Source organism: Macrobrachium rosenbergii, chromosome 10, assembly GCF_040412425.1.
Source record: "Macrobrachium rosenbergii isolate ZJJX-2024 chromosome 10, ASM4041242v1, whole genome shotgun sequence".
Lineage (NCBI taxonomy): Eukaryota > Metazoa > Arthropoda > Malacostraca > Decapoda > Palaemonidae > Macrobrachium > Macrobrachium rosenbergii.
In genome coordinates, this window is record NC_089750.1 from 38,108,020 (window position 1) to 38,133,019 (window position 25,000).

General features: G+C 35.3%; 1 protein-coding gene across 1 annotated transcript in view; it reads left to right on the forward strand.

Moving 5' to 3' along the window:
• LOC136842596 (uncharacterized) overlaps positions 1–25,000 on the forward strand; it is a 177,215-nt gene that overhangs the window by 33,286 nt on the left and 118,929 nt on the right. The window contains exon 2 of the mRNA XM_067110172.1: positions 21,914–21,980. Coding sequence (XP_066966273.1) covers positions 21,914–21,980 — 67 coding nt within the window. The remainder of the gene's footprint in view (positions 1–21,913; positions 21,981–25,000) is intronic.

Consider the following 25,000-nt stretch of genomic DNA (forward strand, 5'->3'; position numbering starts at 1 on the left):
GGATTTTCAGACTGAGTAACGGAGTTAGATACAGCCATGGCTAACCACTCAGAGGAAATCAGATGGATTGACCGAATCTGGGCCATAACCTTCAGAGAGGCCATCCCATTAAAAGAGATAATCCTTTGTTAAAAGAAACTGGAACAAAAATCCATATGACTGTCATTGCGAAAAGAGTAAGAATCTTGGAAGGCCTGAAGTCCCTTCTCAGGAGTCAAAAGACATCATAGCTGAGGCAGTGGGTAGACCAAGAAAGTCTTTACATAAATTGGCGCTTGAACCAGAAACAAAAAGGGGAAAGAAGGGAAGTCATAGTGCTTTATATCGTGAGTTGAAAAAATCTGGTATCAAGCCATTGCATGTTATCAGCAAGTCCAACATCACTCAGCAACAGAGAGAAGACTGTGCATGGTTTTGTGGTTCATTTCTTAAAGATTGGGATGAAGCTGACTTTTTCCATGTTGCCACATCAGATGAATTCTTCATTTACACAGTCAGGAAGCCAAATCATAAAAATGACATCATTTCGGCTGCAAAGTTGGATGATATCAGCGATGACATGCGCTATTGCCAAGTTGTGAAATTTCCTGAACGTTTGAGAATTTTTCTGTTTCACAGCCAAACGGTTAATGTGGATCATCAAAGAAGAAAGGACAGTCATGGAATAGCGAATACTTCAGAGAAACTGTGCTTGCTGGTGGAGTATTTCCTTTCCTCAAAAATCGTGAAAATGTGTAATCTGTTGAAGAAGTCACATTTTTGCATGATAAGGCACCATGTTTCAAGGCTCTTCAGACACAGGAGCTGCTTCGAAACAGCGGTATCGATTTCTTCTCGTCAAGTGAATTTCCAGGTAGCTCCCCTGACCTTAATGTGTGTGAAAACATTGGTACATTGGTAGTATCTTAAAGGATTGTGTTGAAGTACGCACAATGAACCATGATGGTATACCAAGCCTCGACGATCTGTGAAGAGAGGTGACTGAAGTGCTCTGGGAAATGGAGTTTGAGTCTCAGCTTTTTTGCAATTTTCTGAAATCATACCCCTCAAGAATGCAGGCTGTGGTACAGGCAGATGAAGGCCACACACAATATTAAATACTCAGAAAGAAAGTTAAATAAATACCTGTTCTGAATTACTTTAGTTTTTTCCATATCAATTTTAGTTTATGTTGTAGAGAGGGGGGGGCGTCTAATTTTGAAACACACACACACACACACACACACACACATATATATATATATATATATATATATATATATATATATATATATATATATATATATATATATATACACATATACACACACACACACACACACACATATATATATATATATATATATATATATATATATATATATATATATATATATATATATATATATATATATATACATATACATATATATGTGTGTGTGTGTATGCATTTGTTTGTATGAGTATTTGTGTTTTGTATAATTTTTACCGTGTACCTTTTCCCCTTTTAAAAGAAATGGCATTAGAAGAGTATAGCCTCCCTGTTACTGTAAGTCTTTAGGGATGGTATTCATTGCCTCAGAAGCTGTCCTGGAGCCTAATAGACACTAGTACTCATTTACAGCTGGGCAAAGGTTGGCAGGGATCCACGAACCTAACAAACAGTACCAAAGCACTGCATCAGTTTCGCTGATGACACCCTTAAAACGAATTTGATGATAGATATTGTATACTGATATGGATTAAGGCATATCTATTAAGTATATTTCACTACTGTTTACACAAGAACACAAGGAAGTCAAATCTTTTTAACAATAACTCAGCAAAAATTTTTTCGCCAATCCAATAATTTAACAAAGTCTGTGGGATATGTAACTGAATCAGAAAAATTTCAGTACCAGAGCGGATTTACAGAGAAATACACCCGGGAATGCCGTAAACTGCTTGGATGACGGAATGTTTGGGCAAACCTGGGTGTCAGTAGCACTATCGGGTGATTACAAGAAAACTGACATTGTTGCGGCTTACTTTAAAAAAGGAAGAGACGGAGAGTGAAGGAAATGCTGAGAGAAAGTTGTGGTACAGAAAACAAAGTAACAAAACCAGTTTCTTAGTTACGTCTGCTGAATATTTAAAAAATATGAAATCAGCAAATGAAGAAATTTATTTGTAACACCTCGCTGAGAGGTCATCAGCATGTTTTGTTTCGATATAAAGCATGAACAGCAGATGAAGGGGCGAAAAAGTATGTAGTGAGGTCTCCTAGCAAAGAACAGCACCAACACCATAGATTTATGCAAGTATCACCAGAACCTGGAGCAGCGAGTACTGAATTTAAACACAGTAGTATGTTCTGATGCTAGAGCCTCGATGACCAAGTCGGTTAGAGCAGCAGCCTCGGACTTCTTAGAGGTCTGTGGCGTGGGCTCAAATCAACAGCCGACAGGTTAGAGAGGCGGACACTTTGCTATCCGTGTAGACACCCCGGGATTATGTATGTAATCAACGGATAGGTTTGCTTAAAAGTAAATGGGTGCTACAGACTAATGCACACACAAACAAAGCCACTCCAACATCTAAAAACATAACAGACACCTCACATGACTCAACTGTCGACCTAACCGTGCAACGTCTCCTCGCTGCTGGGAGAAAGGGCGCTGGTAACTGGTACAATACATGTACACACGCTACTGGGGTCTAAGCGATGACAGGCAGGGCAGCCGATCGAGGCTACAAAATCTACCCCAAAGCCAAATCAAAGTCCTTAAAAAAAAAAAAAAAAAGGCATCGTGCTTACCCCCATACAAATGGGAAAAAGCACATTAAAAGAAAATGAAGTATATTCTGATGCTGAAAATTATATTCAAAAGACTCATCATAAATAAAAACTAAGTTTAGCTCTGTTAATTTTGCCATAGGTCAGATTAGTTAATGTCCGAGTTGAGATGATGGATGGGTTCTACTCTTCCTGTGCATGTGACTAAGGCCATAGAATGGTTGCAGGGTTGCTTAGCCTATTATATATAAAAAAACTAGTATTAGAACCAAATACACATCAAGAGGTTTCTTGGCATCCAAGGTTTCCCGTAAAAATCTAATATTAACCGCCGAACATAATATTAAGCTGGATTAATTATTCCATATTGATCCCAGTTTGATGAAAAAGGAAAACAGTAACTAATGGAATACTAACCAAGTCAAGTTTACTTCTATTCCCACATTTTCAGGGCATTAACTGGAATCGGCGGCACTACTGGATGCGCTTTGGTATTGCACTTCTTTATCAAGAGACATTTCATGAGTCATATAATCATGTTAATATCGGTGATAATGTGCTCAGTGAATGTATGAAATTGATCATGTCCACCATTAGTTCAGTGCAACGGAAAAAAATATCAGAGGCCTGACTAAAAATCCAAAAAAGCCAAAATAGAATGATACAATGTGGGAAATGGTGTTCAGAAAGGGGGTGTAGCCACCCCTTTGATTCAAAGTAGGTAAGATTGGAAATTTTTTCCCCAAGTAAAAGCAATAAAAAGATTAAATAGTAGATGGGGTAACTGTGATTCATTCCCCGAGGGGGAGTATGGCCTAGGAAGTTAACAGATTTTAGGCATTTGCAAAAAGTCGAGGGCTCCCTATGTTCTCATCAAGTACTCTAGACGCATACCACAACGTTAAGATCATGTATCACCATCTTCAATAACATAAAAATTGAGCTTCTTAATCCTTTCCTAACCAAATGGGATTGAGGCTCCTCTCGCCTTCAAAATTGTTTCCTCAGATGCACTAAAATGTTAATACACCATGGATTGACATGGAAATTGTTTTCATATCCTTGTAAAAAATATACTCCCGAGGACCATCCTGAATTAAATGCTGAGAACAGTGGCTGTTTTTTTAACTCGTACAGGCGCTCAATCTCAAATGAATAAATAATCATTTTGAACTGTTTGTTTATCTTCCTAAAGCAACATTCATACAATAAGTCTTATCTCCAAGTAAACAATTCTGTCGGCTTAACTGAAGAATTTGTACAGTGTATAGCCTAGCTGCCACCTCATGACGGCAAGACGCCAATGATAGACACGGTTAGTGAAAAAAGATCCTCATTCCAACTGTTTCACAAACAGAATATATCAGATTATATGGGTTCCCCGGAGGTACTATCTCTAGAATAGTTAAAGAGGACTAAGATCAAAATATAAAAGATTTTGCTTAGACTCCTATACAAAGAGTAAATGGGCTATACTATGCTAAATGCCAGTAAGAAAATATAGTACGAGATCATGGTAAGATGTACATATTATTTATCTGTCAATATTGACCCAAAATTCACTGAATGAACAACCAGGGCACCATGGACTACGGTAATTCATGAAAAAAGGACAAAATTCAATACCAAAATGAACTGGAATATCACATGATTGCTGGAATTTGCATTCCTAAAACATGACATCGACCCTATGCTTTATTTTCCCCTTGATTCGACTCTCCCTATTCCATTCGCTACCATCAATTTTTTTTTTAAACTTTATTCAGTTCTTTACCCCCTTTTCTCTTCCTTTTCCCTTTTCTGTCTAAGCCGTGACCACCTTGGGACATCCCTTTCTATTCTATTCAGTTCTAGTTTTCATAAAGCGTTGCCTTTATTACTTTCCTTGTAACTTGTTCCTTCTCCGTTTCCTCTTTGCTATCTTCTGCTCTCCTAACCCAGCTTTTTCTTCTCTTTTCGATACTTTTAGTTTTTTCTATGAGATATTATTTCCCTTCTCTCCCCCCTCATTCCCTTCAGGTCAGCTTTTCTCGTTTTTCTTCATTTTATATGCCTTAATTTTCTCTGTTCTTTCTTTTTTTCTTTCCCTTCTCTTTTTTGTTTCCCCTTTTCTCCATCTTTCACCTTTTGTTATTTTTTGCTCACATATTCGCTTCCTTTCAAAAAATTTTCCGAAGGGGCTAGAGTCTACCACCTTAACCCCCCTAGCTACGCCACTGTCTTCACGCCATTAAAGTAATCGTTGTTAGTACATCTTTCACAGTTTATCTCTGCGCTCCTTTACGCATGTGGAAGGAAGAGATGGAGACCAAGAGACTTAAGCGTGTTCACGGCAGGTCAGTGCTCTGCATCTGAAGCAGCTGCTGTGGCAGATGCGGAAGAGCCTCCGCCAGTGGCTGTGCAAGAGACTGTAGTGATTGCTCTATATGTGGTTATGCTAGTATCTCCACCAGAGGCCGTTGAGGGGATTTGTAACATGATTATGGGATTCCAGTGGTGCAGTTTGATATTTTTGTTGACTCACTTGCGAAGGAAGGACAGCAAAAGTCACCTTATGAAGTCCTGTGGGAAGTTGCTTAGATTGCGGAAAAGATTTCCAAATTTGTTATTTAGTAAAGTTTACTTTTTTGGAATTCCTGTAAATCTAATGCACTACTAGTCTCTTCCTCAAGAAGCTGAGTATTTGAAGATATTTTATAATAGAGTCCACTTCATTTACACCAGTGTCTAGAATGAGACAGATTGTGGTGTAGAAACATTGTAGTTTTTATTTTATATATACAGATATCTTAAACTTCTATTTCATCTGTGATTCCACTTTTCTTTAATCGCTTCAGTAACGGCATTGTAATGCATCACTTGAGTATGAAGCAACAAATCTCCCACAGTCATGACAGGAACAGCATTCGTTTTCATGAGATTTTTTGTTGACTGTATCTTTAAATTCTACTTGTTCAGGAGATTCGGTATTGAGCAATGATAATTAACCACCACTGTTTTTTTATTGGCCTACTGTATTTTTTGTGTGATACTTACAAAACATTCTTACCAGACTTTTGTTTGCTCTCTTCTGTGTTATTAAAATTGCTACTAAGATAGGAACACTTTAAAGATTCCTTGCTTCTTTTTTAGATCTACTAATATCCTCAGCTTTGGGTAAGGAACTCTTAAACTTTTCAAGTACCACTAGGTTCACGAAAGCGTTAATAGCTGAAAGTGCTTGTTTTTTCTTTGTTAAAACCTGTATTTGTGACAGCACATTCATTCTAATAATTTTTCAAGTTGCTACAGCGTAAGCATCAGGGATAGCTTTCCAAGTGATTCGAATGACTCGCCTACCAAAGTGCTTTCCTAGTAAGCTTAGATTTTATAGAATACATTTTTCGGTATGACACGAACGTTCTAACACTTTACCAGTGCATAAGAAAGTCACCTGAAACAAGAAGCTTGGAAATGTCGAAATCTAAATAAATATTTTACTTGTAGAAAACTGCTTTGAATAACAATGTACCTACTGGTTGCATTTGGTTACAAAAGTGAAAAACAATATAATCATAAATCAAATAGTGTAAGAGGGTACGTTACACGAATTAACGGAAACCATGTTGTAGCCGACGATTTATTACAAGGATACAATATCGCAATATAGTAGTTTTGTTGAAATTCTCCTATTTTCTTGAAAGTGATGTCGCTGGTCGAGTCGAAGCCTGGTGTTTTCCTCATCATTCCAGACAAGCTGTAAGTTATAAATGGGAGCAGACCTGTCAAAATAGACTTGAACAGTTGTCGAAATTGCATTGCTGTAGGGGAGGTGCCTCTCAATCGATTTGTAAATGCTTGCGCGTTCATTGAAATAGCATATATATAGGATGCGTATTAATTATATCCGTCTCTCAGATCACTAACAAGAACGAAGCGCTACAAGCAACTGAACGCAAAGAACAGAGAATGTTCATCCACAACATTTTTCTGAGCGAAGTCCCTACTTATCAGGTGCCATCCAAGAATTAGCCTGATGATGGCATATAACAAGGAACAGGGTATGGCCAAAAGGAATAAAGCAAAGTTAATCCCTATTACCATATTTTAATGTATATAGTAGCCAACATAAAACAAAAATACTGATGAACGATGAAGAGAAACTGAAAACTCATTTGCCACGGTAATAAATGGAAAATTGATCGTCATATATTGTAACTGATTAGCAAATTTCAGTTTGAATGATGTCGAAGCGAACACTGGAGCTACACTCGTAAAGAAAGTTAGAAGGTATGGTACATAAAGGAAACCATTAGAAAGAATGAGCATAGAAGGGTTAATAGGGTGGCATAAGAACAACCAGGTGGATAAAACATGAACCTTATACAAAATCCAACTCAGTTATGCGAGGGATTGCAGGAAGGTTCAAGGAAGTGTTATGAGAAAGATGGACAAAGCTAACAAAAAAAAAAAAAAAAAAATAGTAGAGAATAAGAATCGGCTGTAAACATGCGTGAAAACTGCTCTCTTATTTTGGGCTTTTTGGTGTAATCATCTGTGTCGGAGTGATTAATTTCATGGTATCAGATAAATAAAGCGTTGGTGATAATTATGTTATGATATATGGTAGATTTGTTGACGTTTTTAGTGGTAACTGTAAAGCCAACAGTTTTAAACAGTCTGCTCCCGCTAAGGCTAAGGTGGGCTTGGGCAAGCGCTGAGTCTCAGTTAGAGAGATTCCATTGGTTTGATTTTATCAGTTAAAATTGGCTGAATAAGATTAGTGTTCTAACTTTTAAAAGGCTAACACCAAACTCATGTGACATCAGACGGTTTTAGTTAGTAAGGGATAATAATAATAATAATAATAATAATAATAATAATAATAATAATAATAATAATAATAATAATAATAATAATAATTAAGTTCAATGGCAGAGATACGTATGTGGCCTTTGTTAAAGGGTAAAAGGGTGCGAAGGCAAGGCACTAAAATTGGAAAAGCGATTGCAGATAGAAATAGTTCATGTAAGCAACTCATTTTACTGGCAAGAGCAAGAGCCCGTGTTAGCGCAAGGTTGCTTTAGTCTTCAATAAAATCTAAGCAGCAGACATAAGTTTGTTGCTGTAAGGTATGCTCCATTTGATTATGTAAAATTAAGGTATTTTTTCAGCATTAAAACAATATATAAAGTTATTTCTGTGCCAGAAGATGTTCATAACCAGAATAGAAAAATCACTCATTTTACTCGATAGAATTCAAACGGTAAAAATAGACATACACGGAAGTGAATCTCACGTAGTTGCTCATTGTCTTGCTGAAATATATGAATCTCTTGGAAAAGAAAAAAAAAAATCCCAGAAATGTCAAAGCGCAGAGGAACAAAATACAAGAAAATGGATAAGGATAAAAAGTGATATAAAGAAGAACAGACAACAGACCTGGAAAATATTAATGCGGTACCAAATGAAAGTTAAGAAACCCTGAAACTGAGGTTGAGAATATGATGAACACAAAATTAACATTTACTAAGCAAGAATCAGAGACTGTAGAGACTGATGAAGAGACAATGGAAGCAAGTAACACGGAAGCTATGCCTTCAGCAACTACACTGAGTACCAAGTAGCAAAACATCACAGATTCGAATGCATGCGTTCAAGGCGGAAAAGTTGTGGCTTTAAAGCTTCTACAGAAAAATGAAGAACAGGCTTTTTAATGCAGAAATAGTGACCGTGGCAGAATTACACCGAGATGAAAACGTAAATCAAGAATTGTGTAACAAGGAGGAGGAGGAAGAGGAGGAGCAGGAAAAGGAGGAAGAAGAAGTGGACTAGGAAGTGATGATAAACGACGTGACAAACGGAGGATGGAAAGTTCAAATGAACCAGGGAAATAAATTTGTTTTGTCAAAGGCCAAACTTAGCAGTCTTCAGGAAAGAGACAACCAAGAGAATATAAACTGTGCATGTTAAAAAAAAAAAAAAACAGAATCTCCTCTACTGTAACATTCATTTGAACGATTGCAACTATAAAATGAATGGCTTGAATAATGTTAGTAAGAAAATGCATTTGTGTGTGTGTGTGTGTGTGTGTGTGTGTGTTACAAAAACCTAATGTCAGGAATGCTGGATTACTTTATTTTTCATCAGATGATTTTGATATTTCAAATCCATGTAACATACTTCAGGGTGGTACAAAATCTTATATCATAAAAGGAAGTAGATTTATGTGAAAGGTATAAAATCTGATACGGAAGGACAGGTAACGACTAATAGAGTAGAGTATTATGGCAAAGTGATACCAGTTGTTAAAGTATAAGCACCCACAGGTATTAACAAGGAAAAAGAAATGAAAGAATTATTCAATAATGAAACATTATTTGTGTTCGACAGAAAACAACTAATAGTATTTATGGCCACAGGTATCATCAGCGGAAATGAAAACATCGGTTCAAAATCATTGGAAATGCTTATAAGTAATTAGGGATGCGAGATGTTGATAAAATAAATCATACGTTCCAGAATATACTTGCTTAAGAGCAAATTATGCATCACGCATAGACGTATTAAAGAGAATTGGCGTCTTATATCACTGTTAAATGTTAACTACAAGATAATAGCCAAAGTACTTGCAGACAACCGATAGAATGATTTCAAGCGAACAATATTGCGTAATTCCATAAAGATCTGTTATACAGTTTAACAACACTATACAGGATATAATTATATATGTAAGAGATAATGAATTACAAGCAGTAATCATAACCTTTAACCGGTCTAAGGACTTCGGTCGAGTTCACTTACCCTTCATTTTAAAAATTTATGGAAGGATTAAGAATTCACGAGAAGTTTATGAAGTGACTTTAAAGTACCTATTCAGACAGAAAGAGCAAAATTTTTGTTAATGGGATGTTTACAAATAAATTTCCTGTAGAAGAGTCTATTAGAAGGTTGCCCTCTAATAATGCTTTTTATGTAGTTCTTCAGGAACCTTTATATTGCAGAATGCAATAGTTCTCATGCAAAAATTTCTGAGAGAAATCAGTCGGAAGCTGCAGAAAGGAGAGTTAAATCGTTAAGTATGTTCTGACAAAGATTTCAACAGTATTTCAGCAGTCCTTAATAATAAACATGGCAACCTTACAGAAATTATTGTATGTATCCAATAACCATGGAAACATAACATGGCCTTTCCCAAGCCAGTTCTACACAAAAATAGTCACTCTCCCTTCCATTATGCACACCTTTGATTGTTCGCATCTATTTATCTTCCATAGGCTACCATAGAGACTCAGCACTCTGTGTATTGCATCTATCAATTCTTTTTATAAGTTTATTTTATGTCTGATGCAGTGTATATTTTTAAAGTTTGCTTTCAACCTTCTTACATAATTGTTTCACAAAAAAGTTTGATCTATACATCCTCCCCTTGTCTTTATCCACACTGGCCCTCTCCCATCAATCATTCTGTCGTCTGTTTTAGTTTATCCCTCAGCCCTTTCATACACCCTTCCAATAATTCTTAATGATGCCTCTCAGCATTAATGGCACTATAATTGTTACCCTTCCCTTGTTTGAAGCCTTCCAGCTACCTATACATAATCGCTTTTTGTCTTTTCAACTTTTGTGCAACCTGCCCTTTCACACTTGCCTCAGTAAGCAGTAAAATATGCAGATTGCTCATCTTAAGCAAATCAGTTCTTTTGCATTTATCATCCGTACAGTGTCTATGCACATACAAAACCTTCAAATGTAATATTTTAGTGGGTTTTTTTATCAACACAGGATAATGGGCAGGAAACCCGTGCTCAGTAAATATAGTGATTTTAATATAGTGATTTTAACAACAAGACTCTTTCTCATCGTCCCACTTAAGATGATGAGCTATGTTCGGCATTGGTCATAGGAGACGAAGCTCATCTGCCATTTAGAGTGCATTTCTCCATATATATATATATTATATATATATATATATATATATATATATATATATATATATATATATATATATATATATATATATATATATATATATATATATATATATATGTGTGTGTGTGTGTGTGTGTGTGTGTGTGTGGATGTATGTATGTATACATACATACATACATACTAATTAGTAGGGTACGTAGGGTGAGTCACTATGGGCCAACCCCAGGATTTAATAAGACTAAGATTTTTATATGCTTTAAAGTGCCTTCTAACAGGTTTGACATATTAACATTGAAGAAAAGTGGGCATTTTTTATTTTCCGTGCGTGAAGAGTAGCCTTCAAAAACTAGTTACAGAATGCAATATGCGCCAGTACCAACACTCACGAACAATAACATGATAAAAAATGCGTTCTATTTACTCAAATGAGTTATGGTGTGATTGAGAATGAATAATTTTGTATCTAAAAGACCATTAATAAAAAGAAACGTGACATTCCATAAAAAATGGAAAGAATATTCAAAATTATAACAGTTACTTAAAACAGGTCTGACGTGTTACAACACACTAACAATGAAAAAGGATAGCACTCTTTGACCTTTCTTAGTGCAAAAGTGACCTTCAAAATCTAGTTGCAGCAGCTACTACCAGCCAGTATCAGCATTTATGAGCAATAATACAATACAAAAAGTGTTCTATTTACAAAGGCAAGATAAAGTATGATCCTGAATAATTTTGTAGCCAAATAATTTACAGCCATTAAACTTTTTTGACATTTAGTTTAACAAAGAGGCTTTCAAATTTGCATGAATAAAGTATAAAATGGTATTATATGTCACCAAAAGAGAATATTTTAGAATTAATCGTGTTACTAAGGAATTCAAAGAAAGCAATTCAGAAAGAAAAAAATAGGCATCTAAATTTATAAGTCATTATCTGAATCACTTGAAGAAAAAGAATTTCCACATGCTTCATCTACTAGTTCATTTTCTTCATGCTTGCCCTCCAATTGCTCTTCCTCTATTATTTCTAGGACTCTATTATTTATGGGATAATGTCTATAAGTCTGTTTATAAGAATGGGCCCTTCAGACCAGATAAGCTCAAAACTACTAGTTCCTGGATCCTTTCTCCAACCATGATCATTCAACATTGGTAAACTAGGCATTCTTTCATGTGACCGTTTCCATTGACATGCTCTATAGTTTGCACGTTTTATGTGCGGAATCAGGGGCATCGGGCACGGAGGAAGTCTTGACAAGTAACTCACTAAAGCTGCTTTATTTGTTTTGAAGAGAAACCCATCTGGGGTCCCAATGGTACGGAGGATGGCAGTGATAGAATACTCCATGAGTTCCTCGAGGCTGAATGGTGTGGATAGTTATTGAGACTTAATCAGTATCTGGAACGCAGTGTCACCTTGTTCTTGATATTCTATTACATTGCCTTGTGACGTGTCCAGTTTTACTTGTTTGTTTGTTTTTTCCATTGTCTTAAGTTTTAATCTAGGCAATCTGTCAAAGAAATTAATGCGCTCACTATGTTCACCCTTCATTAGTCTTTCTTGCATGAAAGCAATTTTGGCTTCTTTTCCCATCTTCTCTAACTGTAAGACATCCTATTTCAATGTCAGGAAGAACACATGCACCAGAAGAGATAGTACAGAGTTGAATGGGTTGAGCCATTCAGCATGGCGCTGCGTCCTCACTCCGCTTGATTTCAGATTCACATAGCTCTCTGTGCTTTCCATTTTTTATTCTGGCCTCATCCCCAATCATTCCAGCTATCTCGAGAGTAGCTTCATAATACTTGGTACGTTCCGATGAAGTTCTTATTCATCTTTCATAGGCACCATAGTTATGGAGTATGCCTGGGAGTCCTGCACCTCCAGCAACCCCAGCACCTCCTCTAGATTTGGCAAATTTCATAAAGGTCTCTTCCATTGTTTTGTCAACAGCACGCAGATCCCCTGGAATAACAGACCTTGCAACAGATATAGCTCCCTTCCTTAAAAGCTCACTTGCACCTGGGTGTGTGATTCCTCAACGGATAACAAAAAGCAGTACAACCAAGAAAGGTAGTTAGCATAATTCTGTCCGCAAAAAAAATATATATATATATATATATAAATCTGCCATGGCCCCCCAGTGTCTTGTGAAACAAAGGTAGGCTATTAGTTTTGACTGCATATATAACGAGAAAAACTAATCGAGAATCATCCAAGAAGGACATCCAGAACTGAGCAGTTTTCCCCAGTAAACCATTTCTCACCTTTTCTTGAAATGCGACGTATTTGCCCAGGTACTCCAATAAATTTTTCTCCTCTATGGTTTCCTGTTGCGCTTCTATGAAGCTCTGAGGCAGAAATCTTTCAAATGATTCACTCACAACTTTGAAAGACCATAATGCCTTGCTGTACCTCTTGCCACTGAGAACTTTCACAACACATCCCGATGTAACAAGACCAGCTTCAACAAGCAATTCATTAAATCCAGATCCAGCCATTTTATGACCGATCATGTTCAAATAAATCATAACGGTATGGAAAGCACCAATTAAAATAATGCTGTTTTTTTATTCACCAGGATTGTCCCATATCAATGGCAGAGCTTTCATACATACCCCTCAGTCAAATGTGGTTATAGTGCATAATTAGCCAACCGCTTTTGTAGCTTGTTCACACCGCTTAAGTAATTCTTTGACGGCATTATATTGTGTGATAGGTTCTGGGATCCAAGGATAGTTATTTATAGTAATGCGTCGGATTGGTGCAATGAAGCCACCAAAGGCTGGCACAGTTTGTTTCCCTGTCGTACAAGCTTTTCGACATGATATCCAAATCAAATAGAGCATCTGTCCTTTAGCAAATGCAACTTTATTTTCGGTAGGCTCGTCTAGTATTCCAAATTCATTACTGGTCCTCGACTGAACTGAGGGGATCTTGTTTTCTTACTGGAGAAGACCTAGAAACGGTAGGTAGTGATTTTGATTGAGACGGAGTATAAGTCCCTTGGACCTCTTGCAGCATCATTCCTCCTGCAGTGTTGATGAACGGAGCACCATGCATTCCTGTTAATTGTTGATTAAAGTTGTCCCATTCGGAATGAAACACAGCATTGTATGGTGTTTTAACAATCTGATTAGTCATTACTGTAGATTTTTGCTCCAAGGCTGTGTCTATTGCAGATTCTAATTCCACTGCAAAGCAGTTCCTTTCAGTGAACAAATCGGTTTAACAATGTTAGTAGTAGTTTGCTACGATACAAATGCCTTAATGTCGCATAGCAAAATGTGTTTGGGTAATTTCCACTCCCCGTTAGTAACAGCACGGCATATATCCTGCCCAATTGACAGAACAAGACGATTTGCATGATCTGACGTGCTAATCATTTGTTTGTCCATTACAATACTGAAGAACTTCCTTAGCTGGTTAGGTATCACTTCGGATGTGATCTCCAACACATGATCATTCCTTTGATTCTCTAAATGATTTCATAATTATTCCACGCAAAAGCAAAGCAATTTCTCTAAAAGAATCAGTAGTAGCAAGACTGTATGCCTTCCTTACCTCATCTCCAACTGTTATTTTAGTGTTGTATAGTAAGAAAAACTGAATTTGGCCATCCAAATCAGTGATTTTCAAGTTTTGGTTTTTAATCTCTTAGCACCTTGGTATTTAGGATTCTTGAATGGCGGTTTTTCTAACTCAGCAGTGTACATTAATGTAAGACAAGGAACTTGAGTTACTTTATTCGCTTCGATCACATGCTCTGTAACACATGCAACCACGTGATGAAGTGCAGATTTATAGGCATTTTCTAGAGAAGTCTGTGCAGCGGCTGAGTGATTATCTTGACTCCTCCAATATTCTGGTTTCATTGTATATTTTCTTCTACAAGAAATATATCTGGCTTTACAAACAAAAAAATCATATCCTCGTATACGCAACAGCAAGCTTTCATCATTGTGTTCCGCTGCTATTCTAAATATGGCCTTCCAACCTTCCCTTGCGAATATTGTTGCATTCTCTTTTGTGCGGCTTCTTCCTTTCTTTACACGAATACGACCAGACTTACTGCAGAAGACACAGTCAGGGTCAAAAATTATTTTCTCTTTACAGGTCCTATGCTTCTTTTCTCTTAAGGTCTCGCCGGTAGTTGTACTTACACTGGAGCTTTTGAATCTGTTAAGGTTACAAATAAACCGAGAATAACAGTTCTGGTGGTATTCATCGAGATTACCAAAATTTTCTGGTATTTGCTGACAAATGGTTGCCATTTTGGTGGTTGATCTTTCAGGCTCAGAAATACGTTGATTCTTTACATTCTAGATATTAAGGCCATCGTTTATGAGGATCCTTTAATTCTGAAAAAAGGACTAAACTCGGTGTTTTCGAAATGAATGACAGTTGACTTGGCGACTCTTTTTCTCTCGAGGAGGCTCTTCCCTCCCATGGTTCTGAGTTTTTTTTTTTTTTTTTGTTCAATGAAAGTGGGATCTGACTTTCTTTTTCTGTATGTCATCTTAGAAATACAATGGGTTATTCATTACCTGGAGTACATGAATATATATCAGGAAGATATTTTGAGCGATTATGTTCAAGCAAAACAGAATAGAAACTAATCAATTTCTAACCATTACTCTATTAAAATAATAACGATAAACCAAAGAATAATACAGCTGATGGATAGGGTAATTTTATATCTAAAGGACTGAACATTGATAAAAATGCCAAAATATCATGTTTACCCCGTATTTCCTTCGGAAGGTACATGTTTTATAACATAAACATGACTACCATTGCTGATGATATAATAAAAAAAATGTGATACGCGTATGTTTTCTTCCGACCACTTTACACAACGAAAAACCAGAGAGTGCCCACCTTTTTTCGTGTTAACATGCCAAACCTGTTTTGGGACACTTTATAGTATATAAAAATGCTTGGTTCATTAAATCCTTGTGGGGCGGGGGGTTGAGGCGTCATAGTGAACCGCCCTGAGCACCGGACTAAATAGCTTCATCGTCTCACAAAAATATAAAACATGAAACCCATATTCAGTTAAGTCATATTTTTCCCAACTTGCATTCTTTCTTAAGTTTAACGTCTGCAACCTTTCATTAGTTACTAGTTTTCCAAATATATATCTGAGTACAAATTCTCTCTTCTGCTGCAGTCAAGGAAATTATTGAAATGATTTCCAAATTCTTCCCTCCAAGCAATGGCCACAAAGTGCCCACTCCGTGGAGGGCAGAATTTTGGAAGGTAACTGAAAAGGTAAACTTCAGAAGTAAAGATTATATACCGGTGACATTATATTAATTCAGGACCAATGTAATGTTTTACTTAGGTACACAAAACGAGTATAATACTTTTGGGTGTTCTGCCTGAATATTTATTTTTTATTTTATTCTGACATTTAATTCATTATTTTTTAGGCGAAATAGAATTTTTCAGAATCCATCCATGGAAATTTATTGACAATGTTGCTAGCCCGTTGAGGACACTCTTCAAGACTGAATCTTACAGTGTTGTTACATCCAACGATTACATCACTTAATATTGTCACTGCCCGCTTTAATTTACAGGATATTTGCAAAAGGTCTGGTTAACACAATTTTCTTTTTATATTTCTAAAGTTCTGTTTTCCGTTATCAAGAGAGTCAAGATTGACAAAAACCTAATGGCAGCAGGAACATTAAAGAGAATACATAGATTTTTATATTGATTTTTATATTGCGCATTTAGTGTTGTTAAGAGAATTTACATTTATCATTAAATAATTCAGTTAATAAATAAGGAAATGTTTCCCCATTTGTTTCTCTGAATTCCCCCGAACTCAGCATTATACAAAGTAAATAGCCTAATGCCTCAGATTATGAAGATAGTCAAGTCACACGGTGACTTGTACCAGATTGAACACGAGTGCAAAAGGTTAGGTAGATTCTAGTTTTGTACACATTATGAAAAATGCAAGTAAATCATTCTTAAAATGAAGCAAAAAAATTCATAAACTTATTTGGCTGTTTATGTTTCTGTGCAGGACACAGAGAATATATTATATTTGACGTATATGCAATTTACGCTACCATTAGATTTTGTTCAATGCAGTTTCCTTTTCATCTGTTTATTGAATTCAAATACCATTTCCAAATACTGTCTTCAAAGTATTTTTAAATTCAGTTTTATCAAATAAAGCATAAGCATTTTTTTCCAAGTTAATCAAGACAGCAATTACCAAACCAGTACAAAGGTTAACTGACGACTAAAAGCAGTGTGCCACTCTGTCTATAATGCTATCATTCGCTCGAGAGATTAAGTTTATCGAAGAATATCATCTTTTTTAAAGTCGTAATCTCTTTTGTAATGATCGGTGACTGTGATTAGATTAATTCTTTGTGGTAGGTGATTTATCAATGTTCACAACAAATCTTATTTCATTACTGATAAAGAGGTTTTCTCCAGTAAACAAGTGTGTTTCACTCTTTCTTTTCAGATGAAATGAATGAAAATTGTTGGTTACTCTTAATATGAATGATAAATCTGCACATGTATCAGTGGATATCTGGTAGTTTTGAATCCTCCTTTTTCTCCATCTTCTTCTTCTTCTTCTTCTTCTTCTTCTTCTTCTTCTTCTTCTTCTTCTTCTTCTTCTTCAGTATTTCTAGAATGTCTAAAAACTAAAAAATCAAATGCTTCTTTGGAAAAGAATATGTGCGTATTTTTGACAACTGATAAATAATTGAGAACCATTATCACTAACTTTTTAATTAATCTATACATTTTTATTATAACTTCAAACTTGCTGCATTTGAAAATGATGTGAAAAGCGGGATTTTTAACAATGATTTATATTTGCAAAAATTAATGATAATTGGCGATAAAGATGACAGGCAGGAAAGACTGATGAAGATATTCAAAATGCTTGTAAAAGCAAACAATCAAAAGTGCATGTACAGTGGGAGTGGTTGACTTCTGTTTCTCTTGCTTATTGCTAAGGCGTAAGAGCTTATGCCTTTACTTCTGACCAGGCTGTGAGCAAGTTATGAATGAGGCCAGGCACAAGTCTAGAAATTACTTGGTACCAGTATACAACGATTTTCTTGATGTTATTACCAGTAATGAAAGACCTCCAATTGGGAATTCTGATCATTCTTTAGCTTATTTAATGATTAAATATTTGCAGGCTGCCCTTGATATGCCCTTTTCTTGTAAAATATATACTAAATCTGAAGGCGAATTCAATAGAATTTTGAGTTAGCCTCTGAATTGGGCACTGTCGTATAAGGAAACTGTGCCTATTGCTCTTTCAAATGTTACCATAATAAATTAGCGAATTTCTGTTCGTTTGTGGAAATGTTGTATTAAAGACAAAGCTGGTTCAGTGAGGATTTTTGAGATGCTTTCCTGGAGAAACTGGTGTCTTATAATCTTTTTGATATGGAATAACTATACCCAGCAAAGAGCTGTGTCTCAGAGAGTTTAAGCTCTAGCTGAAAATTAATGAAGCTGGATTAACGGTGAACAACCCTTACATCTCCGCTTATTGGTGTAAGACTAGGCAGTTTCTCCCTTTCTTAAACGAGATGGCTCTGTCACTCACTGTCCAAAGGTAAAGGTAAACCTTTTGGCTGGTGTCTTTGACAGTAAGTAAAACAATGAAAAACTCAATATGCCTTATTCTTGTTTTTATGAAGCTAAAAGGACTAGTATAGCTTTTTCAGGCTTATACTATTAAAATCATTTACTCAACCTGGATGTTTATGGAGGTATAAACCCAAAAGCTAATTTCCATTTTTCTTTTTTTACTGTTTATTAGTTAAAGGTGGTCTGATATTTTTTTTGTATGTTAGTGTGAAAGGTTTCTTTTTGCAGCTGTTGGAGAACTGGTAATGCTACTCATTAGGTGAATGCGATTAGGGTAGCTCTAGAATTTTGGAATGTCTGTTAGCAAAACGTCTGAATGTGTATGCTAAAAGTAACCAACTGTGCCCTAGTTTGCAATTTGGCTTTCTAAAAGCAGAAATCTCTAGATTCTGGACATGAGCACTGTATGATTGGTCTTAACTTTAATGTCACTTTTGACTGTGTTAATCCTTGTTTTGTGTCTCCAAACTTAGAAAGATCGGAGTTAGCAGACCATTTTTTAGTATTATTATTGAACTTTTAAACTATACAATGCAAAGAATAATGGCTGATGGGCACTATACCGTAGTGACTACAAAAATGTAATTTCTTGTGTTCAACCAGTGTAATGTTTTTGGTCCCATTACATTATATGCATACAATATGCTATTTAATATACAGACGATGCTACTCTCTTTTCATCGATTTCATCTATGTACAGGTCTGTGGTCACTGAATCTCTAAACAGAGATTAAGCTAAAATTATTGCATGGAGAAAATCATGGGGATGACGTGAAAGCCTATCAACACTTACAGTATGACTGCTATCAGGTCTAAGCCATTTAACCACCACCCACTCAGATCTTTTCATTAGCAGCGTGTCATCAAATGCATGGAGAACATTTAAAATTTCAAGTATTATTTTTTTTTATTGCAATATCACTTTTGAGAAACATGCATATCTTCTTTAACTGCACAAAATATTTGTATATTGAGAAAGTCTTTCAAGATTTTTGAGACCTGTATAACCCTCCCTGTATATCCCTAGGAAATGTAATTTTTTTTATTCTACCATGTTTTTAATATTGATCTCCTTTTTTGTTCTTCAGCAGCTGACTTTCATCTTGAATTGTTGAGCAAATTCTTGAGTTAGGTTAGATATCTTCTCCCATATCTTGATATTTGATATTTATATCTGGCACAGTTGTTCAGTTAGCTCATTGTGCACGCTGTTTATGGTCTTATAGTTCCGATCATCCTTGGAATTCAGATTATCCCAGATTATACCATCCACCAAGTATTATTAGGTAAGTAGTTCATTGTTACAGTCCTCTTGTTCTTCTGTAAGGTACAATAACAGTTTTCTAGAAGTTTGATTTCTGCTGAGACCAAATTGTTGAATGATCTTGATCCTGTAGATGAAACGCTGGAACTTCAGAATTTCAGACTTGGTCCAGGCACTTTTTCGTTGAGCAGGCTGACACGAGTCTCAATTTTTGTTCATTTGTTATTTGCCTTATTAGTTTTTCTTAGCTATTTATAGTATTTATACTTCCTAGTTCACAATTACTTCTTAATTCCTATTCTGTATTGGGAGGATTTCCATACTGGTGCCCTTGGCTTTGTAGCAATCTGAGTCTCACACTGTGTTTGCTGCTTGGCTGATAATAATAATTATGAGAGTAGGCTGGAAGTGCTGAAGCACACTGGAGGGCGCCTGGGAATAAATGCTATGGATAGTGGTGGGACAACAAGAAAAAGCTGAATTAGTGAGTAGGTAGAACAAAGAGGGCTAGCTGGAAGTTTGTAAAGGCTGATGAGTGAAGAGTGACTAAGAAAAAAGTCAAAATATACTGAGGGATTACTGAGGGAGCTCTTCTATGAAAAAAATGAAATAAACACTTTTCATATGATTGCAAAAACTGGAAAAAAGTCGACATGAACTATGTATGTTTTATAATGTGAATAAAATAAAATGAATTATAAAAAAAAATTTTAAGATACGATGATGTGAATAACAGCTAGAGCTCAAGAGACAAGATGGAGAAGAATGATTGAAGTGGTCTGGTCAAGTGAAGAGAATTGTACATGCTCGGCAAGAGAAAAGGATTTAATGTGAAAACTTTGGAAAGAAAGAAAAAAAGCAGGTGTAGAAAGAGGTGTTTCGACGAATGGCGGAAATGATGGAACAGAGCAAGTGCGATACTTTGCATAAGAGAGTTGGAGGCTCAGCACTGTGTTGGTGATCAGCCTCCTGTGTAGAAATGTATGCAGTGGTTGATGCTGTGGAAGCCTTCTGTACCAGGGATATATATAATTTATTCCTTAGTTAAAGATGAATGTGGCAGTGACTGTTGTAACGTTCATTTTGGAGCCACCCCATTTCCAGTGTAGTAGCACCTTCTGAGACATCGAAAGCTGTAAAAAGATGAAAAAAATAGGTATCTGGTAATTATGAATGCATACATACATGCAATATTATATTATATATAGACATATATATATATATATATATATAATATATATATATATATATATATATTTAAATATAAAAATAGGTATATATATATATTATGAATATATATATATATATATATACATATATATATATATATATATATATATATATATATATATATATATATATATATATATATATATATATATATATATATATATATATATATATATATATATATATATATATATATATATATATATATATATATATATATATACATATATATATATATATATATATATATATATATATATATATATATATATATATATATATATATATATATATATATATATATATATATATATATATATACATACACACATATATATACATACATATATATATATATATGTATACATACATACATATATGTGTGGGTGCTTAATGGTTATTTTCTTATTGCCCACAAAAGCGCACGAAACTGAAAACGGCACCTGAAGAAAATCACCACTTTCATATCCGTAAAGAAGTCGTAAAGAAAACTGCCCTTTAATAGCAATTAGTGGAGGCGAAATGTCATATTCAGATGCCACAAAAACTGAGTTATTAATTCACACTATTATGGTAGGAAAATATATCAAAGGAAAAAACTTGTAGATCTTTCCATAGAGGAGACGAATGTTAATTTTATGAAGTTTATACAATGAAGGTGAATCGTGTCAGAACACGGTGGCCGCTGAGTAACTGGTTTGATGTCAAGCGGTTTAAGACATCTGCCACACGTCTGCTTTATCATTGGTTCTTTGAGTGACGGCTTTTGCCTTTTTTTCGGCAAATCGCATATAAAACGATAACGAGCAACCAATAAAAAACAAGACTTGTTCTTCATTGTTTAGGATCCAGCGAAGTTTGTTTTTAAGCGCTTTTGTGAATAGAAGTACCGAGATCTAAAAGCAATTCGTTGCAAATTTTCGTTCGTATGGACTATTCTTCACAGACATCCATTACGGAAATTCTTGCGTCCTTATATTTTGAAAGTCCTTGCAACAACAGCAAATAAAATAGGCAAACAGTTGCATTCTTCTAATCAAAGGATTCAGCATTTATAACCGTATTTTCTGTGAAAGACAAATTATAATGAAGGTTTCGATTTTCAGGTGCAGAATGGAAATTATTAAGCGATGCTGAGAAAAGACCCTTTATAGATGAAGCGAAGAGACTAAGGTAAGTTTTTCACATGCTCTTTCCGTATTCCTTTTGCAGACATTACCATCCGAGTGTTTAAACAACACACTCCGGTAACTGAAACTTTATATGTACTTAATTAAATATATAAGCTCCTTACCAAGTGATGAACAACGACAATAAGCTCATTTTGCTTTATTGTATTCGCAGCACAAGTTGATCCCATCACAATGTTTGGAGAAAGTTATCTTCCGTACAGCGACCTATTCTTTACAGTCTTATGCCACACTATTTCCTTGGGGATATTCTGTGAAAAGGAAGTGCAATTACGTATGTCCAAGCATCCTTAACGATATAAGAGTACTGGGAGAATAAATCTCAGTGCTCATGTGATCTAAATTTCAGACAGAAATCATTTCGATAATAGTCGGCTGCCTAGGGGGAAAAAGAATCGTCACATAAGAAAACAGTTTGAAATCAAACTAATAGCTGGAATCTAGTGAAGCCTGAATTCTACTAAATGTATATCATCTCAAGAAAATCGTACAGAAATAAGTCCCAAAGTATTTAACCGGTGGTAGGTGGAATATCGAAACTCGGTGTCCATAGCCACTTGATGTTGAATGCTTTCGGGGTTGTATTCACCAACAAGCTGTAACAGGGATGAAATGTTAGAAGGTCGTTAATGGTGATTTAGCACCACATAAATCGTTTGTTCTGTTTATTTACTTAAACAAAGCAAAGACAAATACTCGCACAAATGATGAATACTTGCTAACAAAACAAAACAAAAAAATGGTTTTAAATAACATTCATTCTCTGAACTTAGAGATTAAAAACCTTACATCGTGTTCCAGAAGTGCTCCACAGCCCTGCGTCGCTCATTCTCTGTAACCCTTCTCTCATGAAAGACACACCAGAATTTTATTTACGGCAGCCATAATGACAGCAAACGATTTAACTGCATCCAAATGTGGAAACTAAAGATTTATTCATAGAAAATTGATTTCTATGTTATCCATTATATTTGGGTAAGGTTTAAACGTTCTAGTGTTTCTGAATTTCTAAATCTTTTCAACTTGTTTGGCATGAAAGCACCAAATCTAAGTAATCGGGAGCATAACATTGCATAGACTAAATATCTAGATAACTTAACTCTTTCAATAACTGCAATTTCAGAAAATTTCTTCGATTTAAAATTCTTAATAAGATAACAACTCTACTTAACAGATATTAATATGGACTCATACACGTAACAATACCCATATTGTATAATGAAAATCCACAATTATGTAGTAAATATATTACTATGTAAAATATGTAAAATACACCAGAGACTTTCGAACACTTGAACGGTGTTCCTCATCAGTGCTAACGTTAGCACTGATGGGAACACCCTTCAAGTGTTCGAAAGTCTTTGGTTTATTTTACATATTTTACATAGTAATATATTTACTATATAATTGTGGATTTTTATTACAGATTCTTTTTCACGAAATCGTGAATCTATCAACAATACCCATATTTTTGGAACCTAACCAAACGCATTGTTGGGCAGTCGTATCTAAATATTTCGAGCTGATTTTACATTTGATTTGTAGAATCTAACAGAAAGTCTGCATTTTTGACGGATGACGTAAATTTTCTTCAGATTTTAAAATGGCTTCCTTCTTTCTTCACATTCATACATTTGGATTCTTTTGGACTTTTAGGTACCCCAAACGTTCTCGTTTCTTATTTCTTCAACATCATAACGGAGATTGTCCAGCTTCCAGATGAGATAACTCATATATCAGCGTTACGAGATCTTGTCGATAGGTAGTCAACAGACAGTTTATGCTGACCCTTTAATGAAGACGTTGAATAATGTATAACATTGCCATTAATGTAATTCATATAAAACTCCGGCGACAGTTAACCAGACGGCAAGGTAAGGCCTAATTTTGCAATGTGTAACATAAGTTTGAGTGTTTTTTCTTCCTGTTTTGCTAAAACGTATATCAGACAAATATGAGAATTTTAGTACCTTCTGGTGATATAATGTGGCATATTTTAAACTGCAGTGAACCGAGTAAAATACAATTCGAGGAATATATCATAAAATTACACTTAGAAAACTGTAATAATTCGGAAGATAATTCTAAAAGTACGAGTTCATTTGATACAGTCGTATCCATTTACATTTTATGTATATTGCCTGCGTAGGGTATGGCTGTCCAAATTTTTACCAACTACTACAGAGTTTTTTCATACTCTTTCGAATAACATATCGAACCAGTAACTAATATGATCATTCAGATCATATTACTGAAGATATAACAAGTAAAATAAACTGGTCATGAATTCGACAAGAAAATGGCATCAATCATCAGGAGCATGGGCAATGTTTTACCAATGTAATGCATTATCAGTCAACAGCGACCTACAAAGAAAAATCCGAATGATAAAACGAAAGAAATGCTGTATAACAATGCAGTTCAGTGCAGGTTCAGGTATGGCACATAACACAACAATAGAGATTTACCTCATGACCTAAACAATGGGTTTCGTGAACTTGCATATTATACGTTTGCCATCTCAAAACATGATCCAGCAATCTAATAAAGATTCGGCTCTCTTTCTGTTGGGAAGAAGAGAACATTATTAACAATCCACCTTTCCTCGTTACACGGGTGATTCCAAATGTGCAAACTTTCCGGTTCTCAGCAGAATTTTTTGGATGAGGCTGGAAGCCTGATGTGCTTTTGCATCATGGCTGGATTCCACCCTAGTCGACCAGCCTCAAGACACTAAATTCACTGCTGATGTAGAGAAAGATTAAATGGATTATTCGAGAAGAAGGGCTCAAGTCTTTTGACCCCCCTGAGGCAGATCTGAAGTCTTTCAATATACATACATGCACACACACACACACACACACACACACACACACACACATATATATATATATATATATATATTTGTATGTATGTATGTATGTATGTATGTATGTATGTATGTATGTATGTATGTATGTATGTATGTATGTATATATATATATATATATATATATATATATA